We start from the raw sequence: 25,245 nt of genomic DNA on the forward strand, positions 1-25,245 counted from the left end.
CCTCTGGAGATGGCATTTGGATTGTTTATCCTGTTGGATTTTGTAACCTTGGAAGTGGTGGGGTGGCAGGGATAGCTCAGTGGTTTGAGCATTGGCCTGCTAAACCCAGGGTTGTGAGTTCAGTCCTTGAGGGGGCCATTTAGGGAACTTGGGATAAAAATCTGTCTGGGGATTGGTCCTGCTTTGAGCAGGGGGTTGAACTAGATGACCCCCTGAGGTCCCCTCTAACCCTGATATTTTATGAGTCTATGAAATGGTGACCTGCCCAGAGGGCCAAGTTACAGAAGCAACTTGCAGACCAATGCACAGCAAGGAGGCACCAGATGCAGTGAAAGCTACATTCCCAGACCTAGACGCAAGGAAGCACACTAGTGGTAAGTGGCAACCCTCTTACATTTACATTCTAAAGGGTGAGAAGAGAGAGCTGAACAGAGAAAGCACCTCATAAGCAGGTGCTTCTTCTATACTTTAATTTACATTTTCTAGACTTCCTGGCAATGTGTAAGGAAGAGTGAATGTAAAAGGAGCCTAACTCACACCACCTCAAACATTATCTCTGAATCTGGCCCTCTGTGTCTAGTCCACAGCTCAGGCCATTTAAATGTTTAAAAAAAAGTGCTCTTTCAATCTGAATGCTAGAAAATTGTTAAGAGCAAGTGAGCTCAGCAATCAGACCTGTACTGAGGGTGTTGCTAGGGAGCAGGGGAGGAAGATACGTGCATTATAAAAGAGGGAAAACAATCAGGCAAATCCTTGAGAACATCTTTGTGTCTCCAGAGACCCATCTTATGCCTTTCACAGTTTTCCAGTTATTCAGCATCAGCATCATTATCCTTTAAGTCATGTAGCTCACTTGGGATCTGGATTTCAATTGTGCTAGCATCAGAACCTAGCAAAACAAAAGAGAAAGGACTCTGTTACTTTCAGAAATAGGTGGAAATAATTACTGATTGGGTCATTTAAAAAAATAAGATGGCAAAGCGCTAGTTCTGTTTAACCATATACAGTAGGAGTCTCGGTACATAAGCTTTCAGACCATTGAGCTCTTTGGCCAGAAGGTTTATGTATTCAGACAGACAGTATGTGAGGGCAACAAAAGTTATCTTTATCTACCCTGTGTCTTGTTGCTGTCCGTGTAATTGCATTCCTAGGGAAATGGTTGATTGCATTACCCAGTGAGCTATTGGGGAGCTAAGTTATTAAACTCAGAGTACTTAATGTGATTGTGGGAGAGTCTGTGAGCTTTGGCCAATAATTTCTGGTGCCTTGAGCAAAGATATTTGTTAAAGCAACAAAAATGCGGATCTCCCTGTCACATGGGAGCACATGATTGGGGGGGATGGGGGAATAAAGTTCATGATATTTCCACAGAAACTGTGGTATTTTGTTGAACACTGTAGCCTGAAGGGAGATAGTTGGCTTTTTAAAAGAGAGTTCACCCAAGATCTTCTGTAGTAGGCCGCTGAGCATTGCAGCCAGTTGCTTGTACCTTCCCCTAGCTGAAATTAACGTCCACCTCAGTTCAGATATTGTTATTAGCTCTGGTACTACTTGGGAGCGTGAGAGGTAGGACAAGAACACTTCATCTAGTGCAGGTATGATGGAATTTATTCTTTATGCTTCTTGAACAAAACTTCTCAGATCTAAATGGTTTTTAAATGCTACCTTATTTTTAGAGAGAGAGAAAGAGGTTCTTTACACATTTCCATGGTTTCTCAGGATGCTGCAGAACAGGTATACAGGGGCCTTTGTCCACACCCTGTACATATCAGTGCAAGATTCTGCACCAGCTTCAAATAGGCCAGGGAAGACAAGAAAGGGAGTGAGAAGCTAGAATAGGAGGTTGGTCTGGAGATGGGGGATTGGAGATTGACTGTGTTTGTGGAACCAATGGCTACATGTCCAACTCTAGGGGATGGATAGATGTTATGGTTTCTACTGCCTGGAGCCTGGGATTTAGAATAATGGATCCAGAGCTCCACAGTTTCCCCGCGCCCCCAACTGAGATGAGTCATTACCTTTCCAAACCCACATGCTATAACTGGTTCAGAAAAGAGTTAGATAAGTTCATGGAGGATAAGTCCATCAATGGCTATTACCTAAGATGATAAGGATGCAACCCCATGCTCTGGGTGTCCTAAGCCTCTAACTGGCAGAAACTGGAAGTGAACAATAGGGTATCACTAGATAATTGCCATGTTCTGTTCATTTCCTCTGACATATCTGTCATTGGCCACATCTGGAAGACAGGATACTGAGCTAGATGGACCATTGGTCTGACCCAGCATGGCTGTTCTTATGTTCACACTTCTCCTGTTCAAAGCCCATTAATCCATGCTTTGAGGTGAGGTAAATTTTACCCAAAGGAAATGCTCTCTTTAGGTAAGTATTAAAGGTTCTCCTGCACTCTGAAAATACCATCAGCCCCATTATTCAGCACATGCCGCCTGAGTGGTGCAAAGTAGTTCTGAAGTCAATTAATCCAGCCACTGGAAGATTCCCCCTGTAAAAGTGCTCTGTTTTGTTGCATTTCCTACTACTAGATAACTTAACTGTGGCATTGGAGTTGCAACAATATTCCTACTGCTAAAGTCCTAGCAACAAACGTGTTTTGTGGGGTGTAGAGCATGATAACATTTTCTCTTTGGCTACCAAAAAGGAGGGCAGCAGCATCTTGCAAACTAACTCTCTAGTTCATGTTTAACTAGATCTTCACATTTATAAATGGAAGATGGAGGCTCCTTTCATACACAAAACTTGAAATAAACCTTTCTGTGGCACTTAACAGTATTGTTTGTTGCCTGAATACCATAGAAAAACAAGCTCTTGGGTTGGGTTTATTTTTATTTGACAGTTACCTGCTAATTGACATAATTTCTAAATCAAACCAAGTTTTGTTTTTATCATTGTTTTTACCATTGGCCATGAAAGGCTAAATCATTTCCTTTCTCTCTGGGCCAAATTCATCCTGGCATAATCCATCCTATGTATCTAAGTCTGTTGTGGTTTGAGGTTTTACTCATGCTAACGGAATACCATACTTTAACTTGGGAATGTAAGTAAGAGAGTGATTTCCATTCAGATGAGAGAGAGAGACACAAATGGATGTTAGGAACATTAGCTTTGTTAACAGAATGCAAACCTCCAAGACTTCATAACAATTAAATACTTCCAGTTGGAACCACTAGGAATTCCCCTTAATTCTAATGATTATGTCAGTCAGCTTCTCCCATGTGACAGTCAGCTTCTCCCATGTAAGCAAAGCAACCTTATGTCCTATATCTTTAAATGAATTCAGTGCTCATGAAGTTCCCAAATTAACATCTTGGAGACTGTTCTAATTATCTGCAGCGCAGGTATAGCCAATTTTTCCCCTCTAGTGGGCCTAATCCCTGACCCAAAAGGTTAACTGCACAAGGGTTAGAGCATGGATCAGACTCCATGTCTTTTCAATTCTTGACCTCTGCTGAAACTTTCAGTAAAGATGAAAATGGATTACCTCTGCAGTGGTCATTTTTGTGAAGTTGATACCTGTGATCTGGGAACTAGGCTAAGGCCACAGACTAATTTCACAGAGGTCACCAAAATGCCATTGGAGGACAATTGCCTTAGATTACTACTGACCTGGATTTGGATTCATACCACCCTTTTAGGAGCTGAAGATCTCAATAATCCATTCTCTTGAACGAACCCATTCCTCCACTTCTCTGTCCTATCTGCAAAGTCTTCTTCCTGTTTACCCAAACCAACTGGATACATGTATTCTGAATGCTCCTGTGCAGTGCCTCTTGGCAAAGCTGCATTCTTTTCTCAAACTTTTCCTTAAGAGCAGTGTTAGGATGAGCTCCTTCCTAGCCTAATGGCAAGCTGGAATCTGTGCAGAGACAACTGATACCTCCTGACATTGGGGGAGGCACAATGTAAAGGTTTGTCTCTTCCCAAAACAGCTTGAGTCGCAGCCCTTCCCTGCAGCTCCCAGCTGTTTGCTGATCCCTCTCCCCTGGGCACAACTCCAGGAGCTGCCTCACAGAGTGGGGCACCCGCCTGGCAAACCCTGGCAGAAATTGGCGGGGGGAATGTGCCCCCTTCCCGCCCCACACACACATCGCCTCTGGTTGCAGGAGAGAAGCCATTGATGTACGGTTGGATACTTAATCTACTTTTGCTAAGGAACTGCAAAAGATCAGGTAATGTTAACCATTCTACTACTAAGCATTCCATTTTACAGTGCTTTATGATTCAATGTGATCACACAGTTGTACCCACTCAATATTTTGACTCAACAACCTCACAGACACAATCATGTTTATTTTTATTGTTATTTTAGATGAATAGATTATAAAGATAGGCTTGACTACTGTGATCATCTGGTCTGACCTCTACAACACAGGCCATAGAACTTCCCTGAGTTCATTTCTGTTTGAATTAGACTACATATTTTAGCAAAACATCGGTCTTGATTTAAAAATTGCTCATGATGGAGATCTACCACAACCCTTGATAAATTGCTCCAATGGTTAATTACTTTAAAATAAATACATTTGTGCCTTATTTCCAGTCTGAATTTCTCTAGCTTCAACTTCCAGCCAGTGGATCTTGTTCCACCTTTGTCTGCTGGACTGAAGAACCCACTATCACATTTTTGTTCCCCATGTAGGTATTTATAAGCTATGACCTTATAACCTTCTCTTTGTTGAACTAAATAGATGAAACTCCTTGAGTCTCACTATAAAGCATGTTTTCTGATTCTTTAATCATTCTTGTGGCTCTTCTCTGAACCCTCTCCAATTTCTTAACATCCTTCTTGATTTGTTGACACCAGAACTGAACACAACACTCCAGTAGTGGTCTGCTTAACTCTATTGCTATCTGCACCTAGATACCAGGAATGTCATTTCACCCTAGTGGAAGCCACTGTATCAGGAAGGGAGGACATTAAAATTCACTGTGGAACCTTGAGTGCACACTAGGAGGGCCCACACAGCCAGTTAGTGCCAGCAAGCTAATGTGCTCTACATTCACACCCTGGCTTGCCATGCACTAACTAGTTATGTAGACAAACCTTTAGGGAAAGTCCTCATGCTAAAATATTTGTTTCCTGACTCTAAACACATATCTTCCCAAAAAGGGAATGCATATATATATCTTTTCATGGTTAGCATTCTTGTTTTTTAAACATTTGTCACATTCATTTCAGCCTGCAGCTTTGAGACCTTTATGTAGCCCTTTCTCCTTCCTCTCAACCCAGAGTACTTTCACAAGCAGGTCACTTTCCACACTTAAATGTTGGTCCTATTTCCAGTACCTTCTCCTAAAAGTAATCATACTATTTCATATGGGTAGAGAAGGCAGCTATTGTGGCATAGAAGAGTGACAGGCATCTTTTTCCAGTAGCTCTTGAACACAATACATCTGCATCTTCATCTCTTATTCTAACTCTAGTCTTCTTATGCCTCTTAAACAGGGAGTTAGACTTGGTCTTGCTGAAGGCAGAGTCAAGCCAAAATTGAGCCAAATCACAAACTGGCTACACTCAGATGAAAAAGAAAATACATCCAACAGAGTGTTATGATCACACTGTGATCAGCTGACTCAACTCACTGAGTTTTAGGGCACATCTACACTTGCAAAGTTACAGCACTGGTAATTACAGCGCCGCTCAGAGAGTGCCGAAGGAAAACCACTGTTGTGTGTTCACACTGACAGCTGCCTACGCAATAGCATATTCACACTTGTGGCACTTGCAGCACTATTCAGAGCGGTGCACTCTGGGCAGCTATCCCACAGAGCACCTCTTTCTCTCTTGTCACTACAACTTGTGGGAAGGCAGAAGGGGTTGCGTTAATGCCCCATGATGCATTGCTTTGCATCCCAGAAATCCCTGTGCTTCCGTCTGCATTTGGCACCATCTTTCAATGCCCTGCCTCTTTCGGGCTGCTGGAATGGATCCCGAGCTGTTGACCAGTATGCTGCTTGCACTGACCAACATGTCACGAGTGACAGTGGAGTTATTCCTTAAACTACAAAGTTAAGAGGAGTGTAACGTTGATCTCGCCACGTGTAGTGGTTATGACACGAGGTTGCTTTTGGCATTCACGGAGGTGCTGACAACAGTGGAATGCCGCTTTTGGGCTTGGGAAACAAGCACTGAGTGGCAGGATTACATCGTGATGCATGTCTGGGATGATGAGCAGTGGCTGCAGAACTTTCACATGAGGAAAGCCACATTCATGGGACTGTGTGATGAGCTCGCCCCAGCCCTGCAGTGCAAGGACACGAGAATGAGAGCTGCCCTGCTGTTGGTGAAGCACGTGGCGATTGCACTGTGGAAGCTGGCTACTCCAGACTGCTACCGATCGGTCGCTAAGCAGTTCGGAGTGGGAAAGTCGACCGTTGGAGTCATGTTGATGGAAGTGTGCAGGGCCATTAATCACATCCTGCTCCGAAAGACCATGACTCTGGGCAATATGAGTGACATTGTGGATGGCTTTGCACAAATGGGCTTCCCTAACTGCAGAGGGGTGATCGATGGCACACATATTCCAATTCTGGCACCAGACCATCAAGCCACCAAGTATATTAATTGCAAGGGGTATTTCTTAATGGTTCTCCAAGCACTTGTGGATCACTGTGGGCATTTCACAGATTTTAATGCAGGCTGGTCCAGAAAGGTGCATGACGCACCCATCTTTTGGAACACAGGCCTCTTCAAGAAGCTGCAAGCAGAGACTTTCTTCCCTGACCAGAAGATCACTGTAGGGGAAGTCAAAATGTTCATTGTGATCCTGGGAGACTGCACCTACCTCTTAATGCTGTGGCTCATGAAGCCATACATGGGGCAACTTGACAGCAGCAAGGAGCGATTCAACAACAGGCTAAGCAAGTGCAGAGTGACTGTGGAGTGTGCATTTGGCCATTTAAAAGCCCGCTGGCGATGCCTTTATGGGAAGCTGGACATGGCCGATGACAATATTCCTATGCTTATAGCCACATGCTGTACGCTCCTTAATATTTGTGAAGGGAAGAGTGAAAGCTTCACTCAGGGATGGACCACAGAGGCTCAGCGCCTGGAGGCTGAGTTTGAACAGCCAGAGACCAGGGCTATTAGAGGGGCTCAGCACAGGGCCATAAAGATCAGGGATGCGTTGAGGCAGCAATTTGAAGCTGAAAGCCACTAATATTTGTTGCTATGCTCAGGATTGCAGTGCTTGTAATCCTAGGAGGTGATTGGTGCACATAATGCAAGAAGGGACCTTAACATAATTGTATGTTGCTTTGCAGTGCTCTTTTTGTTTTCACTTAATAGAATAAAGATTGCTTTCAAACAAACACAATTCTTTTATTGCAGGACAACAACCAGAGGAGAGAGTCAAATGAAAAAAATCATCAGCAGGGAGGGGGATGGGGGAAGGGAAGGTCTTAAGAGGAGGAGGGGTCCCAGAATGGCTACAGACTTGTGTATGTCCAGGGATCATGCCCAACTTTCTCCTTTGGGTGGGTGCTGGACTTCAGCAGAGCCAAACTGCAGATGGACGGGTGTTGAGTGCAGTGGGTACTGGGACTCCACACTGCTGGACTGTGAGGAGGGAGGAGTGGAATGTTGTGGGTAGAGAGTGGAGCCAGAAAGTTGATAAGAGTGTGTTGGCGGTGTGGGGATGGGTGCATGGGAAAGAGTTTTGCGACAGAGGCTGCAAAGGAGGACAGGTGTGGAGCTGCTTGGTTTGAAGAGCTAGTATCATCTGGAGCGTGTCCGCTTGGTGCTCCATAACTGTTAAAAGCCGCTTTATGGCTTCTTTCTGGTGTGCCGCATTCTCCTTTCAGTCCCTCTTCTAGCTGTCCCACCACTCCATCAATTCTTTTTTCTGAGCAGCAGAGTGCATCATAACCTCACACATAAAGTCCTCCTTAGTTGTTCTTGGATGCTTTCTAATTCTGCACAGCTGTTCTGCCACTGATAACAAAGAGGGAGCTCTGCTCCCAAGGTCACCTCTGTGAAGTTTAAATGCAACATTTTACAGAAGCAGTATTGTTTGCAACAAAGACAACACTGTTTCAATGCTCTAAAACACAGCCAGTACTCTCACACCTGTCACTAACTGACTGACCCCAGGCAAGCACACATGAGACACAAGACCCCCAAAATGGTGAATAGCCACAGGGGCAGGGTGAATCACTCTTCCCGGACCCTGCTGTACACTGGGCACATGGCTCTTGGGTAGAGCAGCACTGTAGGGAGTCCTAATAATCATTCCTGTCCCCACACTTTCCACAGGAGTTGATCATTATGGAAGATATCTCACTGCTGAGGGTGAGCAGGGAATCAAGGGAGGGTCTTCTCCAAGCCTGCGACTTCCACCCTGATGCTTATGCAGCTATCCTGTGTGAAGCAATGGTCTCCCAACCCGTCAAGGCAAAGTGGGGTGGGAAAGTTACCATTAATGGGGCAAGAAACAAAGCAGCTCTGCTGAAGAACCTGTGGCAGCGGATTGCCCAGTATCTCCATGAGAGTTTCCTGGAGATCTCTGAGGCAGATTCCCATGAAGTGAGGGAGTGTATCAACAGCCTGTTCCACCACTCAAACTAGGCAGGAGGTGGGAGACAAGCCTGCTTTCTGCAACCTCCCTGTCCCCAACAACTTGCTTAAGCAAGAACAACTCACTTCAGCAATTCCCAAAATTAGATCCACTTACCAGGGACCTCCTCTCCTGTTTGTGCTTCACCAAGCTCCAACTGCTGTGACTGCGTAGGCTCCTCCTGGGTAGAAAAGAGTTCCTGACTGCAGGCATCTCTGGCCTCTGAGTCATCCTCTATCTCTGGGTCCCCCTCCCCCTCTTCATCCAAGATTGCCTCCTCCTGGCTCAGTCCACTCTCGACTGGCACGCAAGCCAATGAAATATCCACAGGGTCCTTAGCAGTGGAGGTGGGGTCACCACCGAGTATCACGTCCAGCTCTTTGTAGAACCAGCAGCTCGTGGGCACAGCTCCGGAGCAGCAGTTTGCCTCCCGTGCCTTGTGGTAGGCATTCCGCAGCTCCTTCACTTTGACCCTGCACTGCAATGTATCCCGGTCATGGCCCCTTTCTGTCATGCATCTAGAAATCTGTCCGTAGGTATCATAAATCCAATGGCTGGAGCGCAGCTGTGACTGGACAGCCTCCTCTCCCCAAATGCTGATGAGGTCCAGCAGCTCAGCATTAATCCAAGCGGGGAATCACCTGGTGCATGGAGCAGGCTTGGTCACCTGGAAAGATGCGCTGAGACCACTGCACGCATCACCGAGCAAACAGGAAGGGGACTTTCAAATTTTCAAAGGAATATATGGTGTGGGGCTGACAGTTGGTCACCTGAGGGCAGGGTGGTAGAGTTCAAACCAACCAGAGAGGTGAGAACAGGCATTGTGGGACCCCTCCTGGAGGCCAATCGCAGCGCTATAATCACCATGGTGTCTACACCAGCCCAGAAAGCTCTACGCCTCTCGTCGGGGTGGTTTTTTTAGAGCGCTGCATCTGCACAGTTTCTGTGCACTAAGTGGCTTGGCAGTGTGTACACCTCGGGAGTTACAGCACTCAAAGCTGCTTTACTGCGCACAAACTTGCCTGTGTAGACTGGGCCTTAATGTCTTAGCTGTTGCTTAGCACATAGTAACTTGAAGACACACAGTGACATGCAAATCGAATCAGTTTTGTTTCATTACCAATTGACACATTCATGATGGAGAAGTACAGAATAAATTTTCTATCTTCTCAGAGTACAGAGACCTGGACCAACTTCTAGGACTCCAAACACTGAAGAAGTTCAGATCAGGATCCAGATCTGAGCTTTGTAGCTTGGGTCCATCTCTACCTCCAAATACTAAATGTGTTCATGTTAATTTTCTGCAGTATTAATTAGAAACACATGCTTTTCTTCACTTGAATTACCACACTTTTGTTCTGGCTGCAGTTTCTATTGCATTTTGTTTGACCAAATTTCCACAGGGCTCTCTCTATCTGTGTTTTGGTGATCTCATGCATTCCATCTGGCTTTGAACACTAATGATACTATCAGATGTGTAATGTCCTCTAAGGGGCTTCATTTGAACAACAAAGGAAAAAAGTCTTAACACTTGTTGCTCCCTACTTGTAGTTGATCTTCTGTGTCAATTTACCAAACAGCAAGTCTCCTAGCAATGACAGGTTTAAACACGCCTGGCAGGGGGCATGGATAGGATTTAGGCTAGGAAAACATTCTGCCAGGTGACTGCTGTGGGTCTTGATGATGTTACAGTGTTTTTCTTTGTAGTTAAGAGTCTGATCTTTCTAGGAGTCCTTCCAATCTCTACAGTACCAGCATGCAGGCAGGTGGGGCTAGGGCCGGGGATCAGTTAGTTTCACAGTGGAGATTGTTTGTTTGTTTTTTAATGTAAACTCAGCCAACCAGTGAATTTTCTCATGTCTCAGAGCTCCTGCTGGAGGAGTCTTTTGAAAATGTGACCCACAGACACTCGAATGAGTGCAGCTTTCTTTCTGTATAAACAGAAATGTGTGTGATCCACACCTACAGAGTTTGGGAGTTATATGTTTATACAACTGGCAACATTCTAGTGGAGCAGTAATTGGGAGACAAAATAATCAAATGCATCCAGGGATTTGACAATACTCAACAGCTTCCCCAACAATCATCCTGTACATATATGTGTATACAGACATGCTCTTTAACAGGTGAGTGACCAAACCACGGTCTGGATTCATCCGGACTTTCCCAACATGGGATTACCTTATCCACCCTTTGTCCTAGACATCCCCATGTGTAACTGCTTTATATCTGATCTTGATAAACCCTTCTCCGTCAAGGTCAACTGAATCTTGGAAGATGACGCCCCTCTCCTCACATACATATTATGCTGCCTTCAGGAGTACTTGTAGTGTGTCAGAAGAAGTAGGCACCCTAGACCAAAGCTGCGCTAAGCATTTTAGATCCTAATGCCTCTTCAGTATATATAATCAGGGAGATCAGAGGAAGGATTTAGTTAGAGATGTACAGAACACTTAAACATTTGACAGCTAGGGAAACCTCAAATGTGTAGCTTTGGTGTTCAAGAACTTTACCTGTTCGCATTTCAGCCATGCAATTAGCATGAACAGACTGAATACTAATTACAGACTGAATACTAATTACATGTATGAAACTGGCTGGGCAAAGTGTAGCCCCACCCTACTCCGATGGATAAATTCAGGCTGGTCTGGGAAAATGCATCCCATGGTAGCAGGGCATAAGATACACTGTGTTCCCGGCAGTTTTCATTTTACTGTTATAATTGACACAACCTAAAACCAAATGTCGAGTTTGTGCAGAGAATATATATTGTGTGTTTGTGTTGAACAATCCAGCTTCTTATTGTCATATAGCTTCACCTACCACTATGCACAAATTCTCATATCCTGAGGATTCCATTGCATTAATGGTTTTATTCCAAATTATGTTCTAGCTTTGTTATATGATTTATATATTTTACAATGTTATTTCTTCAAGTGTTCATTTAGCTGGGCTTTGTTATACACTGGTGTGTGCAAAATATGATCATGTACAATTAATCATGGGTATGTCCCTAACCCATGTTATCTGAGCTGAATGTAACTTGCTGGACAATTGTTTTGAATGTATAAGGGCTCAGTAATTCTGCCCATGACCCGATCACCATCTCACATCTACCTTTCAGCTGTGAGTCACGGACACCTCACTGTCCCAGAGAAAAGTGTGGACTGGCCAGTAAACTGTAGATATGACTATTAATTAGAGCCCAGACTGTCCTGCCCCGACATGGTCTAAGGCAGAAGCCACATCTCATGTGTGTTTCACAAAACCCTGACTCAGTCTACTGTCCTACTGTGGATTGGATTCTGTCTCCACTCTCCCTGAGCCACCTTCCCAATACTAATTTGAGACCGATCACTCTAGACATAGGCTAGCAATAAATATTTCCACATTCAACCTAAAAAGACTCCCAGTATGCTCCCAAATTGAGCTTGAGACAATCTCCTACCCGATACAGGCTGGCTGTATGATTTACCATAATAAAAGCCAAGATCATACAACTGTAATTCATCTACAAAATGGGGAAGACAATTGTTTATCGTGTGATAACTAGTAGGGGATCTCCTACCCACTGAGAGTAGATAAGCAGAGTTCAGGTCGGTGTTGAAACATAGCTGTATTTCCTGACTTGCTGTGAGGTAGGTGTTTTACACTACCAGTCCCACATTCTAGCTTCCTGACTCTCAAACATTTGTTGTTAATGTTACCTTTGAATTTCCTTCTAACTACATATTTTAATAGCTACAACAATCTATTGCTTTACATGAATAGTTATGCCTTTCCAAACGTAAGTGTATCTTACTGAAGATTTTCCTCTTCTAAATACATAAATCAAATACCTGCAGAAGGCTAAGGTAAGTTAATGCAACACTTTGCTTGTAACTAACTGATCTGGTGCATGGTAAGGGAAGGAGAGCTATTTTTTTATGGTCTGCATGTGTAATCCACACACCTTCTGGGTGTGGCGCTCTGTCCCATCCAGTGGCACCGAGACCACTTAGAGAGAGTTAAATGAGTTTGCTCTATAGCCTTAGCTAACAGCTAGTTGGCTTTTAGCTCATGCAGTAGAGGCTCATGCACTAAGCTCCAGAGGTCTCCGGTTCAATGCCGATGACCGGGGTCTGTCGGCATTACACATGCAGTAAAATTGAATGCTGACTGGGTACAAATGTGCAGGACACACATTTACCCTTCCATTTTAGAACAAAGGAGGAATAGCTCAAGTACACATGCCACAGGAACTGAGGGAGTGGTAACACTTTCCTCACCATTAAGTTTCTTTTAAAATTAAAAATCACTGTTGCTTTACCCCTAGCATACAGTATACGTGTGTCACAATGCACCAAAATTAACCTAGTCATGGAAGCCAATGTTGTCAGAGCAGCAAGAGGCTTTCATGAAAGGTTTGGGTTTGGTTGTCTTCTGATAATATCCCCCACAGACTGGTAATGTGTTAAAGCACCACTCAGTTTTCAAGCCTGATTTTGAAAAACTTTTGGGGGCAGATTGTGGCCAGCTTTCTGTGGATGAAGGAAGCGGGAGGGCAAGAGAGTAACAGGATCTTGCACAGGTGTAAACCGCATTGTAAGTGGGGAGCAGAGCCATTGTTCTTTGCTCAAGGTCAGCAGTGGCACTAGTCTCCCCAAATGGGGTACAGCCAGGCTGCGGAGTACAAGGGGAAAGGACTGTGAAGTGGTCGTTTCCCCCTTTCAGATGTGCTCGGCAACTTTGATGCGCTGGAGCGGAGGAAGGAATGCTGGGTTAGTTACCTAGACTTCTAGGGCTTCTCACTACAAACTGCCACCTTGCAAATCCATCTTCAGCACATGGCTGTGCCTTTGAAGGCACGATCTGTTTGTTTATGTTAGGGGTTTGTGCTGCTGCCCACGACAGCAGCATCTGAGAGAAGATTAATAACAATTCTCTCTACCTGTAATAGTCTTAAGCATCAGAGGGGTAGCCGTGTTAGTCTGGTTCTGTAAAAGCAGCAAAGAATCCTGTGGCACCTTATAGACTAACAAACGTTTTGGAGCATGAGCTTTCGTGGGTGAATGCCCACTTCGTCGGATGCAAGACGTTGTTGCATCCGACGAAGTGGGTATTCACCCACGAAAGCTCATGCTGCAAAACGTCCGTTAGTCTATAAGGTGCCACAGGACTCTTTGCTGCTGTAATAGTCTTGTTTTCTTTCTGCTCCTAAAAATTACTTGCACCTAAATGAAAACAGGATCTTTATTTTGTAAGGATCCATTTAAATCTGCTCCAGAAATCTTCATCCTCTGCCTGTGACATCACTCTTAGCGTCAGTGGAAATGACCAGTTTTACAAACCAAGGATAAGGGCTTCTGAAGCAGAGGAAATTAATTCTTACAAAATAAAATATCCTGTTACATGCAAATGGCCCTAATAACCAAAAAAAAAAAAGTGTGGGGGTGGGGAAAAAAAAGCTAGACATGATTGTTTTTAAAGAGTGTGATTTTAAAGGTTTTCTACCAAGCAACTGCAGCCCTTTAAAGATCAGTCCCAGCATTTATCAATTTACTGTATCACCTTTTTATTGATTATAGTAAGATCAATTATTTTCTTAGCTCCAGCTGCGCCTGGTTCTCTGACCTTCCTGGAACTCTGAGCAGTATGGCTGTTATCATTCTACTCTTTAATTTAAAAAAAGTTACACAGGGTTTCCATGGGGTTTGACAATCTATTTATGCTTAAACACGGTTGTACCAGAACCAATTATAACACATTTGGACAGCCAGTACAAAATTGTTTGAATTGACTTAAAGATTTGTTCTAACCTATGCCAGGACTAGCATGTTTTTTTAAAACTGGTGATCAGTTTGGGCTGGACAGTATAGGCTTGTCAAACCACACTGTAACCTAGGTTACCCTTGTTTAAACCATGCATAAGCACTGTAGACTGAGCCCTGATTGCTAGTTAACCATCAACCTGTTTTAACAAGTATTTGGGCACAGGTGCTTAGACGCCACAGTGCTGAGCACAGTAGTTGGGGAAGGAAATAAATATTGTTGTTTGAATTCCCTTGAGTTCAGTAAACCAGGATGTAAAATAGAACACTCCTCCGAGAAAGGACTGCAGGTTACATTTCACTATCTTTTGATGGGATTTAGGCACCAAAGTCATTTAGATGACTGAAAATTATACCCTGCATCCCTTAATGGTATAAATACCAGACTTCACTGTACTATAAGACTATATTCCTATTAACTGCAACCGCATTTAGATAAAAGCACACTTAAATATCCCACTAAAATTCAAATGGGCAGGGTAAAAGAAGAGTTATTAAGCAGGGTTCTATATGCAAACAATGCAAATCCATATCTGTGTCAAAGTTGTGTCTTTCCAACATTTGATCATTGTTTTAAGGATGGCAATTTTGCATCCTAGCGATAGAATTCCAGATATAGAGCGGCACCTCAGGAAAGTCAGGCAAGGGGCCAGAGTTAGAAAAACCCAACACAATAGTAATTTGTTTATTAAACAAAAGAATAGTCTGCTGAAGTACAGGTTACAAGAGAGGTTAAAACAAAAATGTACAAAAAGAAATCAATGAGGTTAATTAAGAAACACTGAGCTTCAAAGAGCTGCTGCCAACATAATGGAAAGCAATCAGGCATTCATCAAACAGTATCATCTCCTCCCACACTCCCTACAAGAGGACTGAAGACATAAGTTATCATTTATGCCTCCAGGAAATATATAGGATGTGACAGATGACAAGGTCCCAACCAAGCCCTGGAGCAAATAGTGATGCAGTGGTTAATCAAGGGTCATGGCAATGGGAGAGGTAACATTAAGCTTTATGAACAGGAGTACTTGTGGCACCCTAGAGACTAACAAATTTATTTCAGCATAAGCTTTCGTGGGCTACAGCTCACTTCTTCGGATGCATAGATTGGAATACACAGTCAGAAGATATTTATACATACAGAGATCTTCTGTCTGTGTGTTCCATTCTATGCATCCGAAGAAGTGAGCTGTAGCCCATGAAAGATTATGCTGAAATAAATTTGTTAGTCTCTAAGGTGCCACAAGTACTCCTGTACTTTTTGCGGATACAGACTAACACGGCTGCTACTCTGAAACCTGTCATTAAGCTTTATGCAGATGCAAACTACCAGCCCTGGTAGATAGGAGAGTTTCTGGATAACCTGTCATCACTGATAGTGTTACCTTCAGACAGCATGCTTAAGGCCTCGTCAGTCTGTTGGCTGCTGGCTGCTGTTGTCTTCTTCGAGTCGTGGATGTTGCTTTGGTAGTTCACAGAGGATCCAATGGCAGAAGGGTAGCCATTGTCAGCAACAGCTGATGTGGACATTGATTCCCACGGTATTTCTCTCTTTTGCCACTTCAGGTTCAGTTTCCACCCAGTCCAGCCATAAAAAGTGAGTGTGAAGAGAAAGCCTTGCATTGGATTCAGCACTCCCTGGAAGAGACAAGAAAGGAGAATTGCGATGGGAATTAAAATCAACAGAGTGGTGAATTTCAAGTACAGTGAAACCATTCCTGTGCATTAAGGCTACATCTGCGCTGCAATTAAAAATTCATGACACCAAGTCTCAAAGCCTGGGTCAGCTGATTTGGGCTCGCAGGGCTGCGGGCAATACAACTGCAGTATAGACATTAGGGACCAGGCCGGAGCCTGGGTTCTGAGCCCAAATGTCTACACTGCATTAGACATTTGGGCTCAGAACCCCCGTAGCCCCGTAGCCCAAACCCCACAAGCCCAAGTCAGCTGGCCATGGGTCTTTTATTACAGTGTAGACATACAGACTTTCTTCACAGTAAACAATTACTGCCTTGAGAGATGATGTAAAACTCACCCATCTGCATCCAGATGAAAGTACATGTTATGTGTCTTCTAGCCACAAGCAAATCCAGGGAAGAAACCAGAGCCCTTGTTCTGGTACACAATAACTCTTAGAACAGAAGGGGTCAAATGCTTGTCTGGTTTGACTTCAGCTACTCCATGGAGTTGTATCAGGGATAAATATGGCCCACACTGTGCTTTAACAGGCTCCACTGTGTCTTATGAATTTTATTTTGCATGAGCAATTATCAGACTTCAGTGAAAGCAGAGCCAAACATACTGAGAGCAGCCACTCACAGATAACCAAGTTCTTAAACAGTGATCAATCAGCTTATAACTGCTGCTGACTCATGAACAAGTCCATCTTTGTTGGATTAAAAAACTGGGCAGCTGAGACAGTCTCTCAAAAATCACCTCTGTCCCCAGTTCCTTGGATATTTGTCAAGTAAATGCTTCGGATGTTTCTATTTTTCTCGTGGGAAATCAGCACTTTATTTTCAAAGCCAGCCTACAAACAGTTCAATTCCTAGACTTGACCTCTTGCCCTCCAGGCCAGCAAGAGCTGAGAGCTGTGTCATGTGAGTGTGTTCAGCCCTTGGGAGAGAAGGGGGCACCATGTGAGTGGCATCCCTTAACCCTTTTATACAGGATGAAACCTGGAAATGGAGAGGTAGGGACTTGGGGGTGCCTGATTGCTTGTCAGAGGGTAGCAGGGTGTGCTGGGAATTTGGGAAGAGGAGTAATTTATCCCTTGTAACACTAATGTAGGATAAAATCTGGAAGGAGAGAATTAGGTACGCAGAGCTGGAGGTGTCAGGGTATTGTGCGTGTTCTGGGAGTGGGGGAATGTGTCATGCACAGGAGGTGTACATTCATCCATAATACTTCAGTCCAGATTAGCCAGGCTCATCTGCAAAAATGGAAATGTTAATACTGATGCTCTACTGACTGGCAGATTTAGAAACAATGCTTGTAAAGGAGGCCTGGCTAGTCCTCTGTGGGCAGAGGGCTGTAGCCAAGGTGCACATACAAAAAGGAGACAGTTTTAAGAGAAGAAAAATTGGTGGTAACATGGGTTAAACTTGCAAGAGAAGCAGTGGATTCTCCAGCTCTTGACGTCTTGACATCAAGACTGGATGCCTTTCTGGAAGATATGCTTTGGCCAAACAAATTATTGGGCCCAGTACATGGATAACTGGGTGAAATGTAATGGTTTGTGATATACAGGAGGTCAGACTAGAGGATTGAATGGGCCCTTCTGGCCTCAAATTCTATAAATCTCTATAAGATTCCCAGAAAGTGGGAAGGGGAGGGAATTATTCACAGCTAGAGCTATGCCATAACTCCAACTAAAAGAGTTTTAGTGCCTTTCATGTGTTTAATGTTCACTTAATTAAAACTCTCATCCAAATATACCCTTGACCCTCCTCTAGAAAAATTTTCTGTCATTTCAAAAAGAAAAACAAAGAGTGTGTTTTTACTAAGAGGCTTTGCAGATATTTAAGATCTCCCCAAAGAAGCTACCTGCATCATCAGCTCCAGAAAATCCTCTTTTGACTATTCCAGGAACATTACGCTTATGGGGCGATAGGGAAATTACAGTCCAGTAATGGTCCAAAATACTTTAGTAGTGTTCCTACAGTATTTTGGATCATTGCTCTGAAAGACCAATATATTTTTCTCTCCAGTAATTATTCTCTGTATATACAGATGTTTTCTACATAGCAGCTTTAAAGAGCAAAGAAAATAATCTTAGTTGCAAATACAGGCTGAAATTGTTAGTAAGCACCCAAGTTGTTAGCCTGTATTCAGGAATCACTGGTGGAAACCCTGTAGTCTGTTATTCAGGAAGACACAGTAGATGATCATAACAGTCCTTTCTGGTCTTTAAAATGAATGAATCACCTTGACTTCAGTAGGGATGCACACAGGGTCAGTCAGGGCAAAATTTATCCCCTAGTTCTGCCTACAGAGTTTCATATGAAGAATAGTTCCTGTAACTTTGAAAATGTTCTCCCTTTTTTTTGTATCGAGGGGAGATTATATTTTGAAAGAAATTAACACTCATTACATTAGTGCTGCTGCCTGTCATACAGAAGCTACTTCCAAGACTAATAAAAATCATGGTTGACCTACCATTATAATCCATGTGATCATTGCAGCATTTCTAACATTTTTCAAGGGGCTTCCATTGATATCTGGCTGCATTTCAAGGTAGAACAACAGGCTCTCATTGATGATGTTTGGTAACCAGCTGTTGCAGGGATAAAGAGGAGGAAAAGAAAAAGACAGATTTGTTTGTATATACAGTGGTTTCGTTACCAAAGCATAATTCTGGTGATTGTTGGCAGGGAGAGGGAGAAGTCTGCTTTTTTTTTAAAATGCTAAAACTTGTAGCCAACAATATGAAGGAGCAGCAGGTCTGGGAGAATATTATCAGAAAACAAAATCCTTTTCCTAACCCAGCCTGAGACACAGAAATAGACATAACCAAATGGAATGAAATCCTAGCATTCCAGCCTGCTGCAGGCGGATAAAATGCAGAATTAAATCAAGTTGATTAGAAAATACAAGACTAGAATGTACTGCAGTCTACAATGGGGAATGTCATCATCAGCACCTTCTTATATTTGCAGCCTGTAACGTGGTGTACCAGGCATTTGCTGCTTCTTGCCAGAGGCCTCACTGCCTTGGCAAACCCTGCAGAAGAAGGTGCCTTGCCAGAAGGGAAGGACATTGATTTCAGACATTTATGGATTGCCTAGAGAGGTCTCCCATGATCAGCTGCAGGCAAAACCAGACAGAGTTGGTTCTCCAGCACCTACCAGGACCGGGAGCAGGTAGAGGCCAATCAAGGCCCAGCGGGCCAGATAAAAAGCAGTGGCTGTACCTACTACGGGCCAATTCTGGGTGAAGCCAGGAAAGGGAAAGAAGGCTTTTCCTGCCTTAACCAAGTAACCTGGCCCAGTCAGAGCCCCAACCTTGACAATGTTGGGTCTCTATGAAGGGTTAGTGTTTATACTGTGGGCTTTAAAGCCCAGGTGGCTATTTTGAGTTAAGATTTAATGTATGTTCTGTTAACCCTGGAAGGAGACTGGACTGAAACCTGACCTGGCCAGAGGAGCTGGCCACTGGGCCATGGAGGCAGCTGACCGTTGCAGACCTGGGACAACAAGGGGTGCTAGAGAGGAAGAGTCTCTGCAACACTATGTCCTGACACAAGGGGGCACTCTGGTATTGAGGGCACATTATAATATGGCATATAAATAGAGTTGCAATGTTCATACATACTGTGACAGGGTCAGGCCAGATGGCTACAAGAGAGGTAGGTCAAGGTAGATACATTAGCTCCAGGTTAAGCAGGTCTCTTTTCCCTGGGTAAGATAACAGGGACTATTCCCGAACACTCAGGAACTTTCTAGAACTAATTAAGGCAGGCAGGCTAATTAGGACACATGTAGACAATTGGGAAGTTACTAGAATTAATTAAGGCTAATCAGAACACCTGGTATAAAAAGGCTCTCACTCCAATTAGTGAGATGTGCGTAAGGAGCTGGGAGTAAGAGGATGTGCTGCTGGAGGACTGAGGAGAACAAGAGTTAACAGACATCAGGAGGAAGGTCCTGTGGTGAGGACAAAGAAGGTGTTGGGAGAAGGCCATGAGGAAGTAGCCCAGGGATTTGTAGCTGTCGTACAGCTGTACCAGGAGGCACTCTAGACAGCTGCAGTCCCCAGGGCCCTGGGCTGGAACCCAGGGGAGAGGGTGGGCCCGGGTTCCCCCCAAACCTCCCAACTCCTGATCCAACACAGGAAGATCTCTGAGGCGAGCAAAATTCGCCAATAAGCGCAGGACCCACCAAGGTAGAGGAGTAACTTTATCACAATACACTAAATATATATAGCATTGCTACATCGCTGCACATCATTCCCTAAACAACCACAAACTTCAGAGTTACATTAAAATGGACTTTAAAAATCACATCAAAAGAGGATTGCAGATGACTCTGAAATTGCCATAACATATCAATAGTTCTTACCAATAAGGGCAGCTCATGGTCAGATAGCAAACATCAAGTTAAATGAATCAATAATCTTCAGCGCCAAAGAGAGGGTATGTCAGAAAGCCCAGGTTTTAGCCCTAGTGAACAGACTTTAGTGCAGTTTCTCTGTATTTCTCCTGCATAGTCAAATGGGTCATTCCCATTCTATGTGAAAACCTCATGTTTTTCTCCCTCCACCTTGCTCCCCTCACACTTCTTCCCTGCTCCATTCCCCCCAACCTGTCCACTTTAACAGGCTGCTCCCACACATGACCTAAGGCAAGCCGCATCCCCTCTTTGACACTGTTTCCTTTCCTACCTTATTTCCAGCTTTTCTGTTTAGACAGCAAGTTCTTCATGACAGGGACCATCTGTTGCTATGTGTTTGTATGGTGCCTTGCATGATGGACCCCCAATCTCATCTCAAATGTGCTCGTGTAATATAAATAGCAAATAATAATTTCTTCCTCTGAAAGGATCCTCTGTTTATTCAGCAGTTTGTGCTGAGCAGTCAACACCTGTCACTCCCAGTAGTATTCCAGAATCTTTTGTACTAGCTGCAGCATGCTTTATAAGGAAGCTGCCACTGCAGAAAGGCAAAATTGTGTCCCAAAGAAAACTGCCAAAGGATACCATATTGGAGACGGGGAAAAAGTGGTCTGAAATTCCACAGCCAGACCATATTGAGGCTACTCTTGTGGAGAGTGACCATAGCAATCTTTGTATTTTTCAGACTATTGCTCTAGGCGGCTACCTACCCAGTCAATGCCTACTTATCTTTTTTCCCATTTTTCTTTGAGTCTTTTGTTTTCATGTTGCTCAAACTTTCTCCCCCCCCCCCCCCCGGCTGTATATTCTGGATCTTGTGTCACAACTGCAAGAGGCAGCTTAATGCTTCAGCTACTAAGTAAAATAATTTAGAACATTTTCCTTTCTAGACCATTCATTCCTCCCCTTGAAACTGTCAGGCTGACAAACAAATAGAGCAAACCCGCCAATGCCGTTCACACCCCCCCTTCTTCCACAATTGGGAAGTATTCAGAGTTTTTTTAAAAATACACCTCCTACCATATAATGAACACCAGCATAATTTTGAAAAAGCGGATCTGAATCTCCATCCCCAGGCGTCTTTCATTCTCTGTGTAGATTCCTTGTCTTCCTTTGAGCAATGAGGCAACTGAAAAGTACAGAACTATATAATGAGTACATGGCTATGGGGTTTTTTTATTTACAGGGATCCAGAGAGTGGGAAAGGGAAGAGAAGTTGTAGCTCAGGTTCCTGCTGTGATGGGACTTGATTTTAACCAACAGGGAAGAACTGGTAGCAAACAGAAGGTGGAAGGCAATTTGGGTGAAAGTGATCATGAAGTGATAGATTTCATGATTCCAAGGAAAGGGAGGAGTGAGAGTAGCAGAATAAGGACAATGGACTTTTAAAAAGGCAGACTTTAACAAACTCAGAGAAATGGTAGGTGAGGTTTCATGGGAAGAAAATCTAAGGGAAAAGGAGTTCAGGAGAGCTGGCAGTTTCTCAAAGAGACAATATTAAAGGCACAACTGTCCTGATGCAAAGGAGAGAGAGAGAGAATAGGTACAAACCAATATGGCTCAGTCAGGAGCTCTTTAATAAGCTGAATATAAAAAAAGGAATCCTACCAAAAGTGAAAACATGTACAAATTGCTGAGGAGGAGTACAAAAGAATAGCACAAGCATGTAGGGACAAAATCAGAGAGACTAAGGCACAAAAAGGCAGTAAGAACAAGTTATTTAAATACATTATGCGGGAGAGAAAGATGAAGGAAAGTGTAGGTCCTCTTCTTAGTGGGGAAGGAGTGCTAATAATTGACTATATGAAGAAGGCTGAGGTGTTTAATGCCGGTTCTGCTTTAGTCTTCACTAAAAGGATTAATGGTGACCAGATAGTTGAAACAAAGCAACAAGGGGGAAGGAACAGAAGCCAAAATAGGGAAAGAACAAGTTAAAGAATATTTAGATAAATTACATGTATTCAGGTTGGCAGGGCCTGATCAAAATCTTCCTAGGTACTTAAGGAACGAGCTGAAGTAATCTCGGAAATGTTAGCAATTATCTTAGCGAACTCCTGGAGGACATAGGTAAGGTCCCAGAAGACCAGAAAAAGGCAAAGCACCTATCTTTAAAAGGGGGAGCAAAGAAGACCCGGGAAACTATAGACCAGTCAGTCTAACTTTTATAGCGGGAAACATACTGAAACAAATAATTAAACAATCAATTTGTAAGCACCTAGAGGAAAATAGGGTTATAAGGAATAGGCAGCAGGATTTGTAAAGGCCAAATCATGCCAAACCAACCTAATTTCCTTTTTTGCTGGGTTTACTGGCCAAGTGGATAAGGAGGGAAGCACCAGACATGATAGATCTTGATTTTAGTAAGGCTTTTGATGCAGTCCCATGGGACATTCTCATAAGCAAACTAGTTGAAAGACTAGACTCAAACAATAGCTATCAGTGGTTTGCTGTTAAACTGTCAAACCATTAGGGTGTATCTAGGTGGGTCTTTCTGGGGTCAGACCTTGTTCCAGTTCTACTCAATATTTTCATTAATGACTTGAATAATGAAGTGGAGAATATGCTTATAAAATGTGCAGATGACACCAAGCTGGGAGGGGTTGTGAGCACTTGGAGGACGGGATTAGAATTAAAAATGACCTTTAGAAATGGGAGAATTGGTCTGAATTCAACAAGATGAAATTCAATAAAGACAGTGCAAAGTACTTCACTTAGGAAGAAAATAATCAAATGAACAGCTACAAAATGGGGAATAACTGGCTAGATGGTAACAGGATCTGGGGGTTATAGTGGATCACAAATTGATGGAATCAACAATGGGATGCAGTTGCAAAAAAGGCTAATATTCTGGGGTGTATTAACAGGAGTGTTGTATGTAAGACACTGGAGGTACTTGTTCCACTCTACTTGGCACTAGTGAGGCCCCAGCTATTAGTATTGTGTCCAATTCTGGGCACCGCCCTTTAGAAACGATATGGACAAATTGGAGAAACTCCAGAGGAGACCAATAAAAATGATAAAAGGTTTAAAAATCCTAACCTGTGAGGAAAGGTTAAAAAAAACCTGGGTATGTTTAGTCTTGAAAGTCGGGGGTGGGGGAGGTCTTTATAACAGCTTTCAAGTCTGTTAAGCGCTGTTTTAAAGAGTATGGTGAATAATTGTTCTCCATGTCCAATGAAGGTAGGTGAACAAGGCAATGGGCTTAATCTGCAGCAAGGAAGATTTAGGTTAGATATCAGGGGAAATTTTTCTAACTAAAAGGCCAGTTAAGCTCTGATATAGGCTTACAAGGGGGTTGTGGAATCCCCATCAATGAAGGAGTTAAAAAAACATAAGTTGGGCAAACACCGGCCAGGGATGTTCTAGCTTTACCTGGTCCTGCCTCAGCGCAGGGGGCTGGACTTGATTACTTCAAGGGATCTTCCAGACCTACATTTCTATGATTCTAGATGGTATAGTTTAGAAGATGGAGGGAACTTCATTAAATAGTCGCCTTTATCCATTTAACAATTAAAGAAAACAGTGTAATCCAAGTGGGTGGTGACATCAGAATTTGCCACTGGCTTTCTATCAACCCAATCTAAAATGGAAAGTAACAGGAGGGGTCATAACTGTTTTACCTTTTAAAAACGTAAAATGAAACAAGTGTTTTGATAGTGTGTTTAACTACGCAATTGTTATGCCTTTGTTTTCTGAGTACTTCACCTATAAGTCACTTAGGACTCCCTCTGCAGAGATGGGCAGCTAAGTTGTGTGCAATAGAGACATTCATAGGGGATGCAGGCACACTTTGCGCTGTCTTGTGAAGACTTTTGTCTTGTTTGTTGCTTTTGATAATGTAAAATAGGGAGACTGAAAGGATATGGCTGCTGTAGTCATCAATATTGGTTCACTTTACAGCATGGAAGCTAGGGTGCAGCCTGAAGTAACCCTTATTCACTGACGAGAAGATAAAGAAGTGTAGCATTTATATACCTATAGGACTGCAGGTACCAAGGCAACATCAGAAGAGCCTTCCTTATTGGCCCTCGATAATGTGCTTCATCACCTTGATCAACATGTAGCTGCTCCTGGATGCCCAGGTAGCTGCAGTTGCCAAGTCAGTGCTTGGAAAGGCTGTCTCTCTTTTTATTTGCTTATTATTAGAGAACAGTTTACATCTGTGCTCTGCTCTGACTACCAGCAGATATCTGGGTAAAGTTTAAAGAGTTTTTGACCTTGGCTGTGGGGGAGAGAGAGAGAGAGAGACTCCTTTTCTTCTCATATGGTACCATGGCAGCTATGATCTACTAATGAGCTGAGATCCCCCTCCTCATCTAAATTGACTGTGTTCTTGATGAGGGCTCTTGGCTCTGACACAAACTTCCTACTGTATATGTATATATATCTTCCTACTGTATTTTCCACTCCATGCATCTGATGAAGTGAGTTTTAGCCCATGAAAGCTTATGCCCAAATAAATTTGTTAGTCTCTAAGGTGTGTGATGGAGCAAGGCCGGATGGCTACAGGAAAGTACTGAGGAACAGGTATGTTAGCCCCAGGCTAAGCAAATCTCTAGTACCACGGGAACCAAAATGGCAGTTGCTCCAGGTTAATTAAGGCACCTGGGGACAATTAAGAACTTTCTAGAAGGCACCGGAGAGAGCTACATTGATTGGAGCACCTGCAGCCAATCAGGGCAGGCTAATCAGGGCACCTGGTATAAAAAGGGGCGCTCACCCCAGTCAAGGAGGAGGAGCCAGAGGAAGGAA

General features: G+C 43.5%; 1 protein-coding gene across 1 annotated transcript in view; it reads right to left on the minus strand.

The window, feature by feature from the left end:
* Positions 1 to 809: 809 nt before the first annotated feature.
* Positions 810 to 25,245, minus strand: part of GPR143 (G protein-coupled receptor 143) — a 39,435-nt gene continuing 14,999 nt past the window's right edge. The window contains exons 6-9 of the mRNA XM_039511475.1: positions 21,514 to 21,622; positions 18,542 to 18,659; positions 15,769 to 16,021; positions 810 to 889 (exon numbers count right to left, since the gene is read on the minus strand). Of these exons, the coding sequence (XP_039367409.1) occupies positions 810 to 889; positions 15,769 to 16,021; positions 18,542 to 18,659; positions 21,514 to 21,622 (560 nt within the window). The remainder of the gene's footprint in view (positions 890 to 15,768; positions 16,022 to 18,541; positions 18,660 to 21,513; positions 21,623 to 25,245) is intronic.

The sequence above is a fragment of the Mauremys reevesii genome, linkage group 1 (assembly GCF_016161935.1).
Source record: "Mauremys reevesii isolate NIE-2019 linkage group 1, ASM1616193v1, whole genome shotgun sequence".
NCBI lineage: Eukaryota > Metazoa > Chordata > Testudines > Geoemydidae > Mauremys > Mauremys reevesii.